Source organism: Falco naumanni, chromosome 1 (genome assembly GCF_017639655.2).
Source record: "Falco naumanni isolate bFalNau1 chromosome 1, bFalNau1.pat, whole genome shotgun sequence".
NCBI lineage: Eukaryota > Metazoa > Chordata > Aves > Falconiformes > Falconidae > Falco > Falco naumanni.
Window position 1 is genome coordinate 116,223,986 of NC_054054.1, and position 11,872 is coordinate 116,235,857.

Below are 11,872 nucleotides of genomic sequence, written 5' to 3' on the forward strand. Positions count from 1 at the left end.
CCTTAGGAAAGTGAGATGCTTCCCTACCTAGGCTCCATTAGAGGGAAATCCAACCATCCTCCGCCCATCTCTGGGGCTCCAGAAACCTCTGGGATTTAAGCTGTACCCACCAGCTGGGGATCGCAGGCTTGCTCTGGCACACTTTATAACTTAAAGTTGAACTGTGCAGGCTTCATAAATAAAGAGAAAGAAAACAGGACAACACAGTAAAACCCTTCTGCTTTTACGTGCAGGTATAAAACCTGCTCATTGGATGCTTCACTACGCTCTAAAAGCCCAGAGTCCGCTGTAGCATCCTGTCTTTAGGAAAGTCAAAATGAACTTATTCCGTTAATTTGAACTGGGGGTGCACAGCCCCCACAGACCTGCCTCCGGAGATGCTGCTTGTCAGCAGCATAGAAGATGCCTAGCAGAGACCCTGCTCTTTCATTGCACTAGTGCATCGTTAAAAATTGCAACCCCAGGCAAGCAGGGCTCTGCAACTGAGCCTGCAGGAACCTGCCGCCGTAAGGAAACCCTCCTGCTAAAAGGCCTCCCCCAGGAAGCTGAGTCTAGACTCAAAGAGGTGCCTAATTCCGAGTGCAAACAGGGCACCCATGTGAGGACAGCGCTGCAGGGATGGGGTGCCTGCAGTCACCCCAGGATTCACTTCACGCTGCGAATGCTGGGCAGCACAGGGGCTGGCAGCCATGTCCCTGGGTGCTCCTCACCCCAGGGTCACTCCTGTCCTTTGCCATCACACCTGGGAAGTCACAGCCTGTCCGCTGTAGGAAACACCCTGTCTTGTCTCGTGCTGCCCCACTGCCTCCCCAGGGCTGGCTCCTGCCCCACAACAGGACTGCTCAGCCCTGGCCCAGCCCGACTTCATGCATGGCTTGGAGCACTTGCAGTTATTTTGCTCCTTGTTACGCTTCTTGAGAAATGGGGACAACCCCTGTCAGCCTCTCTTGAGTATCACTGCAAAACCATGTGTATCCTTGCACTGCTTGCCCCAGTAGAGGAGCAGGCACTGAGCTGGGATTAGCCCAGAACATGTAAATGCAAAAAAATAGCATCTCAGCCTCAGGTCTGCTTGCTCCTCCTCACAGTCTCGCTTTCTGTCAGGCATCAAAGCACCCTCCAGTCCTTGCAGAGCATCTGAACCATCCTTAGCCCTACTGGGGTAAGAAAAGAAGCAAAGATAGTTGGAAGAGGTAAGAACCCCACATCTCCCAACATCCCGAATCTTCTCTTTGCAGTTCAACTACTCAACCGCCTCCTTAGAAAGGTCCTCTTAGACATGAAACCACTCCTGGACATCTTTACCCCAATAAAACTGTCACCTTACCAGGACACATCCTGGCAAACAGTAATCCCTGTCCTAGAGGATGCTCCTGGCACTGTAGCGTGAGCTGGTGCCTTTTGAGATGGGAGATGCTGGATCTCCAGCGAGCTGAACCAGCAGGATCCCAACAGTAGTTTAAGTCTGTCTGAGGATTTCAAACCCCATGTTTAATGCAAAACGCAGCATATCTCTGTCATGTACAGTGGCAGACACAGAACACACCTGGCTTTCCCTTCCCTTACCAGATGGGCACCAAATTAAGTTGGAGGCAGGTTCCACACAAACAAGACGTGAAGCACTTTTCCACGACCCATGTTAATCTGTGGAGCTCTCTGCCGCAGGACACTGCAAACACTAGAAATCTGTGTGGGCTCAGAAAGGAATCAGTCAAATTCATGGCAGCAAAATCCCTCAGGTTACGCAGAGTGAGCCACAAACCTCTAGAGGTACAAAAGGCGTTCCTGGAAGCATGGCTGTGAGGCACATGAAAACAGCTACTGCTTGAGACAAACCTCGGGTTTGATGGGTTGAGTCTGACCCAAGCAGCATTCCTGCAACTTCACGACACAACCTGCTGCCAGCCAAGGAAGAGGCTGTTCCCACAGCAGTACCCAAAGGTGATGCCTCCCACTGAGAAACAGGAGTGAAATTCAAGCAGCCAAGCGCTGCAGCCTGCGGCTGAGCAGTGGAAACCAGTGCAGCACATCCCTGGTGTCAGCTGCCCTGAGCCACGTGCTGGCACCAGGGAGAACAGGAAGGAACTGGAATCGCGTTCAACACCCCCAGTTTCTTTCGGCACGCACAGGCAGATAATGATGGACCCACATGTCCTCTGTGGTGTAAAAATGCTGCTATCAGTGAAACAGAAATAGCGTTTCCTTTCTTCCTGCCCTTTGCCTGTCTTATCAGGGCAGCAGGGAGGCTCTTGGTTTGCTGCGGGTTTGCAGGGTGGGAAGGGACTCCTGCTCCCAAATTGAGGCTGTTTGCACAGTAAAGCAGGAGGGAAGCATGAAACGCCTTCCTGCCAGGAGCCCTGGAAGCAGCGCTGGTTCTCAGCCAGCACCACCCCCCCCCTCACCCCCAGTGCCGCTCCCTTTGGTCTTCCCAAAGGTCACTCCCCATTAGTCAGTGCAGCTTTTTGTTTAGGAAATACCAGCTGGGATGTCCTGTCCCGTGTGAGCAGGGCTGACCACGGCCTCTGCCAAACAACTACAATAGTCCGTCCCCTGCAGCCCTCTGGGCCCGGCAGCTCTCCAGGATATTTGTAGAGGAAAAGACTGGCAGGCTCCAAATGCCCAGGGCCAGGTTGCCCATGCACGCTCAGCATCAATCCTTCGCTCTTCCCTTTGGCTTTCCCCCAGGGCAGCGGGTAGCACAGAGGGATGGGGAGGCGCATTGGACAGGGCAGAGCTGCCTGTAAAGCTTTTGTGTTTTGAGAATACCCAGATGCATCACCGTAAGGTGTTAAAGTACAGAGGCAGAAAAAGCATTGCTTCTGTCCCTGAAAGCAGGTGCTTTCCCTGGGAATTCCAGCAGCCAGCTGGCTGCACAGCGGCAGTGCCACAGTGGGCAAGGACAAACCAAGGCTGGTTTGTGGCAGCAGGAGGGGACAGGTCCCTGCTGTGGCCAAAGAGCAACAGAGCAGTTCATCCCTAGGACACAGGGGAAGGATGAGGCATCACACACCCCAAAGCAGACAGCAAATGTCACCCAGGGCCCGTTCTGTCCCCAGCTCTGTAAGCAAACTCCCCGCTGGCCCAAGACACTAAGCTCCAAGGACTCAAAATGGTTCTGCCATCCAAAAAAGGATGATTTCAAGTCCACCTTTTAGCTGTGCCTGCAACATCTGAGGCATACTTGGCTATAGCAAATAGTATTTTTTTATTATTGCTCTTGGAATATTTCTGCTTCTGTAAACCCTGAAAGTTCAGCCACCACCCAGGCGTGGAGGTCTTAGGTGGAGACACCATTACACAGCTAATCCTCAAAAAACTGGCTTAGCGTGGATTCCTGAGGCTTGTGAAAAAAAAAGCACATTCAGAGAATTTCCCCATTCTGCAGCAACTCCCACTTCCTGCTTCACAGGAAACCCCAGCACATAGTGAGTAAAAATCAAACAAGACTCACACCCAGCCGGAGCAGTGATAAGAAATTTGGTTCTGATCCACCCTGTGGAGAAATGCAATAAAATGACAGCTTCTCAGAAGCCAAAAGACTGAATGCTTGCCAAGAGGCTAAAAATAAGCCAAAGAGGACTATATTTAAAGGTACATACTAATAAATGTCTCTGTCCTTGATTAAATAAACTGCAACTTCCAGAAAAGCACACTCTATTTTCCAGCAGTTTGGGGGGAGCTTTGGCAGCAGGAGAATAAATGTTAAGTCCAAAACTTTCAACACATTTTAAAATAACTACCTCGTGGCTGGAGCTGTGCTGGAGTCAGGGGCATCCCTCTGACAGCAGCGTCCAGCAGGGATCCTGGGCTGGAGCAGAAATGATTCCCATTCCATTGCACCATACGGACAGAATACTTGCACTTGCCCGCGTGGCTGCAAAAGGACCCTCTCTTCAGTGATTGGTTTCATTTTGCCTGTTTACATTCGTTTCTTAGAAATAAATCATCCCTTCCATGTAAATGAGGACTAGAAGCTCCCGCCACATGCCACACGTGGCATGAGCATTTATGGTAGCACACTGCCACCTGCCAGGGGCGAGCCAGGAACAGGACAGAGGGGCCCTACCAGTGCCCTCAGAAGCAGCACCTTAGCCACTCCAGCTGAGCCTCACAGGGTGACAATTACTCCAGCTCTGCATGATAACAGCTCCAGCATCCTTAAGAAGAAAGCATTTGCACAGGGAAAACCATTGAAAGCCCCTGGGAGGAACCAACTGTGCTGGAGCTCGCTGAACAGCAGCGTTTAACGTGACAAGTAATCCCTGTTAAAACTACACTACAAGAACATGGTGTATAAATAGAGCTCAACCATGAATCATAGAAGGGATATGTGGTCTGGTTAAACAAAGCATTATTTTAATTTCAAGATTTTATAAATACATATTTACAAAAGGAAGGTATCAATCCAAAGAGTTAAACAAATGTACAGCTCCCAAGTATTGCTACAGTACAGGGAGAGGAATCATGTTAATGCAATCCCACAATTTACAATACCCATTATTCAAAAAGAAACCACATTCTTAATTTAAAACGCCTCATCCGAACTTTACAACATCTGCCACTGCGAAAGGACAATCTGCCTTGAACAGGAATCACATGACAAGAAGGAACTGACCCCTTTCATACAGCTTGTCACACAAAACACACCACTTTGCCACCTAAGTGAACACACTGCAAGCCAACATTTCACAATCCTACAAAAGGCTTTTTTTCCACCCTGCAGACCCCTGGGGGAGCACAGCTTAAGGACAGCATGCTGCATGGATTCAAGAAACGTAAAACCCTGTTGGTCGCTGGTCGCATTCCCCGTGACCCTCTGCTGAGGGACCAGTGAACAAACAGCAGATCACTCACCCTACACCCTCCTGGCCAGAGGACAAGACCCGTGGCACCAAATGCAGCGCCAACACGACACCAGATGGCATTGCTTCAACAGCATTAGTCAGGCAGCACCTGCTCCCAGATTCACTCCGTTTCTGAAACTGTGTGTGCAACCTTCCCCAGAAACTGGTTTTACTCTTAGTACACTCTCCATACAGACACAGACCTACAGGTGGCAGAGGGACTTCCCATAAATCCAGGGGTTTAAGATGTTACTGAGACCTCTAAGAATGCTTCAGATAAATAAAAGACCAGAGCTGCTCAGAAGTCACTTTCTGCAGTTTCCATGAGACTCCAATTATCTTCCCACTAAGCCAACAGCAACACTTCCTTTAGATGTTCTTCACTGCGCCCACCTCAGTGCCATTCAAGTCACAGAACCAGAGAGATGTGGAGCCAAAAGAGCACTATCTAAACTCTGTAACAGAAGCAGCAACAACCTCCAAGAACAAAATGCAACAACGTCCACAACTGAAACTATGTGAGGCATCAACTGCTGGAAGAGTTGGGAAATTCTTGGGTGAAAGAAGGCTCAGCTTGTGCATGGTTTTTCTGAAGAAGGATGTCCAGCAATTTTCTCTTAATTCATCCAGTAGTTTTAAACCTGTACGATAGCCACCTAGGATATTTTTTAGTTTGAAGTTTAGGCAAATTAATTCTAATTAATCAAACTAAAGAAAGGACTTAAACACAAACTGCTAGTAGAAAATCGAATATAAGTTGCTAGGAGTGTTAACCTGAAGTCTTGCACAATTTATTTACTTCTTTTAATTCACACTTCATGTATGCAGCTCCCAAATCTCATGGTCAGAGCAACATTCTCCGTTGTTCCCTACTGTGAATCAAGTCCGTCTTGAGGCTTCCACCACTCAGGATGCTGTTTGGTCCTCTTTAGCCACAGTCTACAGAAGGAAGAAGAAAAAAAAAAAAAAGAATAAAAGGAGTATCAGAAAACTGTGTGACTCACTGCCATGATTCTTGGGCAAGACATTTGTTTCTGCCAGAGGTCAAGACTGGTCTGGGCCTCTGGTTAACCACTGCAGTGGTAAAAGCATTCAGAAGCAAAGCAAGCCACAGAGGAGGACAATCGCAGCAGATAGCCAAGAAAGGTTTATCAATATCTGAGCTTCCAGTGAGCATTTGTGAACCTGTGGCAGCCAAACCACCTGCCCCCCGAGCTGTCTGTGTAACACAGTCAAGAAACTCAGTAAAAGCAAAAGGTAATAACAGCCTGGAAGCAGAAGGAAGGAGGGCTGCGCCTCCTGCTGCAGGGACCTATGGAAGGAAGAAAACCCAGTGGTGGAGCAGAAAAGGACTGTCGAGAAGAGCTGGCTGGAAGTGAGAAAAATGTAAGAGGCAGTGGCAGCCCTTTTGGCTAAGAGCTATGCACGTTGCAGCCGTGCACTGACACACAAGGACCAACGCAACATCCCTCCAGATGCATGGTTTTGTGGCTAGCACAATCTGAAGAGGAAGCAGTGTGACGAAAGGAGTAATTTAACAATGTGTTATCCAAGAGCAGCAGAGTTTACCAAAAGCTATTTCATTCTGTGACCACATTCACCGTGTTCCCTATTTCCAATACACCAACCATATCCCAGTAACTTCTCTGGCACTTGTCCACGGCACCAGCAAATAATACGAGCTCACAAGACACTGCAAATGGGACTTGATGCTAATAATTGGCAAGTTACTCTGTGACTTAAAGAGGCTCAAATTCACAAGGATGTAAGGTGTGAAGGGTCCCATTGCAGAACTCTAAATAACAACTTTTTCAGTTTTTCCTTTCAAGTCTAGGCAGGAAGGAAGATTATGGACAGAAAGGAGTATAACCGGAGGGTTTCCAAAACCCTGGGAATCTTACCTGCCGCAAGAACTGCTTTCCAAGATAGCTGGTGGCCATGCTCGTCAAGTTCTTTCTACTGCCAACTTTGCACCTGATATAACCATAAAGGTTGGCTCCCTGAAGCACCACTCCCATCACAACCACTGCCTAAGACACAAGAAAGTAAAGTCACTAATTTGCACTGCCTTACTTGTAACGTGCAAGATCTATTACTGATTGAGGGAGTCAACTCACCAGCCATTTCACTTTGAAAGAAAAGAGAGCGCTGAAAGCAAATATCACCCAGATCATGGGACAGGTAATTAGACCTAACCAGAAAATTCGTGACTCTGCTTCTGATGAGGCTTTACTCCCTTTCGTTGATACCTAGAAACAGAAAGGAAATGGGAGATTAACAGGCTGCTCCATCGTATAGATCACATTGTCATTTAAAACAGTCCAGAATCTACAAGCCCCCTGGTTTTTGCCTCCACACAACAGTACCGGGTGCTTTCAAGATCAGTTTCTACACCACACAGATCTTTCCGCAACAGAAGATGTTTCTATTCAAGAGACCCTTTTGTCAATTTTCTATCAGAAACTGTGGAGGCAGCTGCATCAAATCCTCTTGGAATGCTTGGGGCTAAAAGGTGAGGTTTGGGCAACATGACATTTACTGCATGGCTCATGTCTTTCTACCTTCAAACCACTGCACAGACAACCAGGATTTCACCAATCCTAGCACTGGCAGAACTAAATATTGATAATCTTAGGCATCAAAGTAGGGTAGTTTTTTCTTTACACATGCAGAGGTCTCATTCACATCACACTACTGATTTTATAAGGTGTTTACAGAGCAGAAGATCCTAAGCAAACACTCACTTCTTCCTGTAAATTAAAACATCTGGGCTGGGGTTAACAACTTACAGGTAAATTTACAGCAGTTCAGCTACCTCTCTCTCTCTTCCCCAGTACGTTTTAACTTTTCTAAACTAGCAGTTTTGAGAAAGAATGTGCACGAACTCAGCTGAAGAAAGGTTTAAGTTCGAGTCCCTACACCAGCGCAGAGGGCACATGGGATCAAGGAAACGATCTTTACCTCCCTCCAGATTTGCATGCCATTAGCTCCATACAGAGGTAAGAGATAAGGATAGAAAGGGTAAACATGTGACATTCTGTGAGGTGCCTGACAGACGGGATGCTAAAGAGGTAGCAGTAGGCACCATGAACACAAAGGCAAAGCAACAGCCATGATGAATGCTATACATTTCTTCCTACTTCCAATAGTTTTCTATAGGAGATAAAACCTAGTCAGCTGTCCAAAGTCCACACCAGAAAACTTGCAGGTTACCGGTGTGACATAAGAACCTTTACTGCATTTTATGTGGAACTTTTAAGTTACTTACATTAAGCCAGATCAATACATCATGAGAATTTTTAAACAATTCAACAATAAAAAAAGCTCACTCAGCAGCCTACATGAAACAAGCCCATGGTTACAGATCTGTGGCTGGAAGTAAATGTCTACCTTGTGCAATCTATCATCACAAGCATAACTGCCAATCAATAGGGGTTTCATAAAACAGAAACAATGAAAAGAAAAAAAAAAAGAAATATACCTTCCTGGCTTCAAATATCCAGTGACTTCTACCATCATCATCCACCTGGTTCCACCAACGAAGGCCAACCATCAGTCGCCCTGTGACATTCTGAAATAGAAGAAAAGTTATGAGCTTTATATCTTCTGCCAAAAGAAACCATTTGCCAAGGTTCAGCTGTTTGGGTTGCTACTGTCAATGGTGATCATTTGCCTTACACTTGGGAAAACAAGATTACAAGGCTCTTATGTCCGCAACAATCTATTTCCTAATATGTCCAGTACAACACTAATTTACTGTGAGGTGTACTTCTGGTGATTCCAAAGTGCTCTGATAAGAAAGCCTGTGCTAAAAGAAAGCTTAATATATATGTCCTCCATTTGATTTTCAAAAGAAACTAAGTACACAAAGATTTAAGAGTTATTTCATAACACTCTGCAATACATCACAGTACTTGAGGGTATCTGGGGTATCATTTTGTGGCAAAGGCACAAAGTTGTTACTTTCCTTGTGACATGAATATCACTGTTCAATTATTCCTATACAGTAAGACAAAGATAACAAAAGCGTAAGAGGAACTTACCTTTACAGCCCAAAAGTCACATGACAAGAGGAGGATAATAGTCACCATGCAGGCAATAAAGCTGCTAGTTAAGAGCTCACAGAGCAGATAGACAACTATCGCACTGACTCGGAAGAATAAGTGGAAAAATGATGCCACTGGATGCCTGGAATGAAGTACAGTACAGTCACAGCTCTTTCAGACAAGACACCAAGCAATTTCAGAGAAATGACACTGCCACATGATCTCCCACCAACTCACAGGATAAGGATCAGCATCATAACATCAACCCAGTGTGTAATGACTTCTGAAAATATGGGAAATAAATTGACTAGAAGCTCATCATAAGGAAGACACATTCCACATGCAGTGATATCCCACATGCAGACAGAATTTGGGGTGGAAGGGGACAGGGAGTTTTACCCCATGTTCAGTGTAAGACAGTTTTTATGGGATAAGTTTAAAAAGATTCTAGCAGAGGAAATACCTCTGAAGGAAAAATGGTATTTCTCAACACAGCAGACTTGCCCTTCTTTCTTATTTCTGCAGCTTCCAGGTCAGAAACACGCAGTACTGAGCTGAGGTCACCACAGCACGTGGGTATGGACACTGCTGTGGGGCAGGAGTTTGGGCAGGAGGAGGTGGCTGGGCTAGCTATGCCAGGACACGGCAGACAGCAGGGCAGCACAAAACGTATTCAAGAACAAAGGCTGGGAAGGGACAACAGACTAGGCCACACCAGCGCTCGACACGGTGAGAACCTCCTGTTAGAGTCGTCGTATCAGCGTAGATTCCTTCCATGCAGGAACACGAACACATATTAAACATGGGGGACCCAGAAGCATGAAGGCACAGGTCTGTAAGTTCCAACTGAGCTTCTGGAACTGGTGCTCCCAGTCACCCAGAAATTACTCTCCATTACTTCCAAATAAAGAAGGTATTTGCCATTCCATGTTTTGATGTAATATGACAGTCCTTTCTTCCTCATGCTTCTGCCCAGAACTCATCTAGAAACTCTCTCTATGGCCACTGACCTTATTTTTGACTTTTTTGATCTCCTGGATGCATCATCATCTGCATCAAAGAGAGACACATCTTCAATGTCATCACTGCTGTCCTAAAGCGGGGAACAGATACAAAAAGCTACATGAGAAAACATAATCCACTTTCAACTTCAAGCAGGGACGCTTTCGATTACCCAGAATGTTACAGCTGCCCTTTAAAATCAAAATAAATTTGGAATGAATGTGAAGATTCAACCACATACAAAGCAAAACATGCAATGTGTTTTGATTTGTGCTTTCTCAAAACTATCTAAACTCACACCGTGAGTCCAAGGATCCTTGCTGCACCCCGGCAGTTAACCGCACAGCCTTGCCTCGGGTGCTTTACTCATCGTTCCTCCCAGAGAACCCATTACCTGACACAAAAGCTGTTCCTAAGTCAGGCAACACACAGACACACACACACAGACCCCAATCTCAGTGCAGATACTGGCGACGGGAACAGAATTATCACTGTCACAGGCAGGCCGGTCTCTGTCGCAGGCCCTACAAAAGCGTGACTCCAACCCTCACCCAAGGAACGTCTCCCCTGAGCCCGGCCCTGCCCCAGAGGCCTTCCCCGCCACAACACCCACCTGCCCCGGCCCCCAACACCTCCCCCGGGTGTTTAACCGATTCGGGAGCGGTTCCCAGCGCCTGGGGGCTCCAGCGCGCAGCCCCGGGGCTGCGGGCCGATAGCAGCCGGCAGCACCTACCGTCCCCGCTCCCCCGGTGCGGCGGCCGCAGGCCCCGGCCCCCCGCGCTGCCCCCTGACCCCGCCCGGCGGGGGCCGCCTCACCTGCCGTAACATGGCCGCGGCCCCCTCACTTCCGCCTGCCGCGCCACGTCACGGCCGCGGGCCAATCGCGACACGCCCCGCCCCGCACGCATGCGCGCTGCCACGCCCCTCTCGCCTGCCGTAGCGGTGACGTCACAGGGCGGTGCTGAGGCCGTTGGCGGCTGCTGAGGGGCCGGGCCCGGAAGGGAGCGGGAGGCGGCCCCGCTGGGGCTCCCCACGGGGCAGGGCCCGGAGGGGAGCGGGAGGCGGCCCCGCTGGGGCTCCCCACGGGGCCGGGCCCGGACGGGAGCGGGAGGCGGCCCCGCTGGGGCTCCCCACGGGGCAGGGCCCGGACGGGAGCGGGAGGCGGCCCCGCTGGGGCTCCCCACGGGGCCGGGCCCGGACGGGAGCGGGAGGCGACCCCGCTGGGGCTCCCCACGGGGCAGGGCCCGGAAGGGAGCGGGAGGCGACCCCGCTGGGGCTCCCCCACGGGGCAGGGCCCGGACGGGAGCGGGAGGCGGCCCCGCTGGGGCTCCCCACGGGGCCGGGCCCGGACGGGAGCGGGAGGCGGCCCCGCTGGGGTTCCCCACGGGGCAGGGCCCGGGCCCGCAGCTCTCTGTGGACCGGCCTCCGGGATGGGCGCTCGTCCTCGGGGAAGAGGCTCCGGCACTCGGGAGCCAGGCAGGCCCACGGGGACGCTGCGTGAGCCACGGCAGCGCCGTGGAGCAGGAACACGTTACACCCAGACTCGATGTCGAGGGGAGTCGGCCAGAGGGACAGCTTTCAGAGGAAAAATGGCTTTTCTGGAGCCTCACCTTTCCTGATCCGTAACGTAGTACCTGAGAAACACGGCGAAGAGCACGGTACCAAGCCAGGTTTCAGGTTTTTAGCCACCACCATCATTCACGCAGGGCTGGTGGGTGTCTGTGTTCACTGACACAGGCTGGTACCTTCTGCAAAAGCTGCCTGTACACACCACCCAGCTCTCACTTCACTAGGCCCCTTCCCGAGTAGCTCACCAAGTCTGTGCTCCTGGGACAGGTCAAAAACAACTGAATGTCTAGAAAATGTGATAGAAAAAGCTCAAAATGGAGTTACGCCCTCAGATCAGTATTTTTAGAACATGAGGAAGGACTGAGCAGCCGTGCTGAAAACAAAGGGGAAGTTTTAAGCTTCAATTTGTGC

The 11,872-nt window shown here is 49.5% G+C and overlaps 1 protein-coding gene across 1 annotated transcript; it reads right to left on the reverse strand.

The window, feature by feature from the left end:
- Nucleotides 1-4,334: 4,334 nt before the first annotated feature.
- On the reverse strand, nt 4,335-10,805 carry LOC121081359 (Golgi apparatus membrane protein TVP23 homolog B-like). Its single transcript, XM_040580314.1, has 7 exons — nt 10,709-10,805; nt 9,901-9,983; nt 8,888-9,032; nt 8,326-8,415; nt 6,962-7,093; nt 6,746-6,874; nt 4,335-5,783 (listed from the first exon to the last, which is right to left on the reverse strand). Exons 1-7 carry the CDS (start codon nt 10,718-10,720, stop codon nt 5,751-5,753), a joined length of 624 nt encoding a protein of 207 aa, XP_040436248.1. The 5' UTR covers nt 10,721-10,805; the 3' UTR covers nt 4,335-5,750.
- Between the last annotated feature and the right edge of the window lie 1,067 nt (nt 10,806-11,872).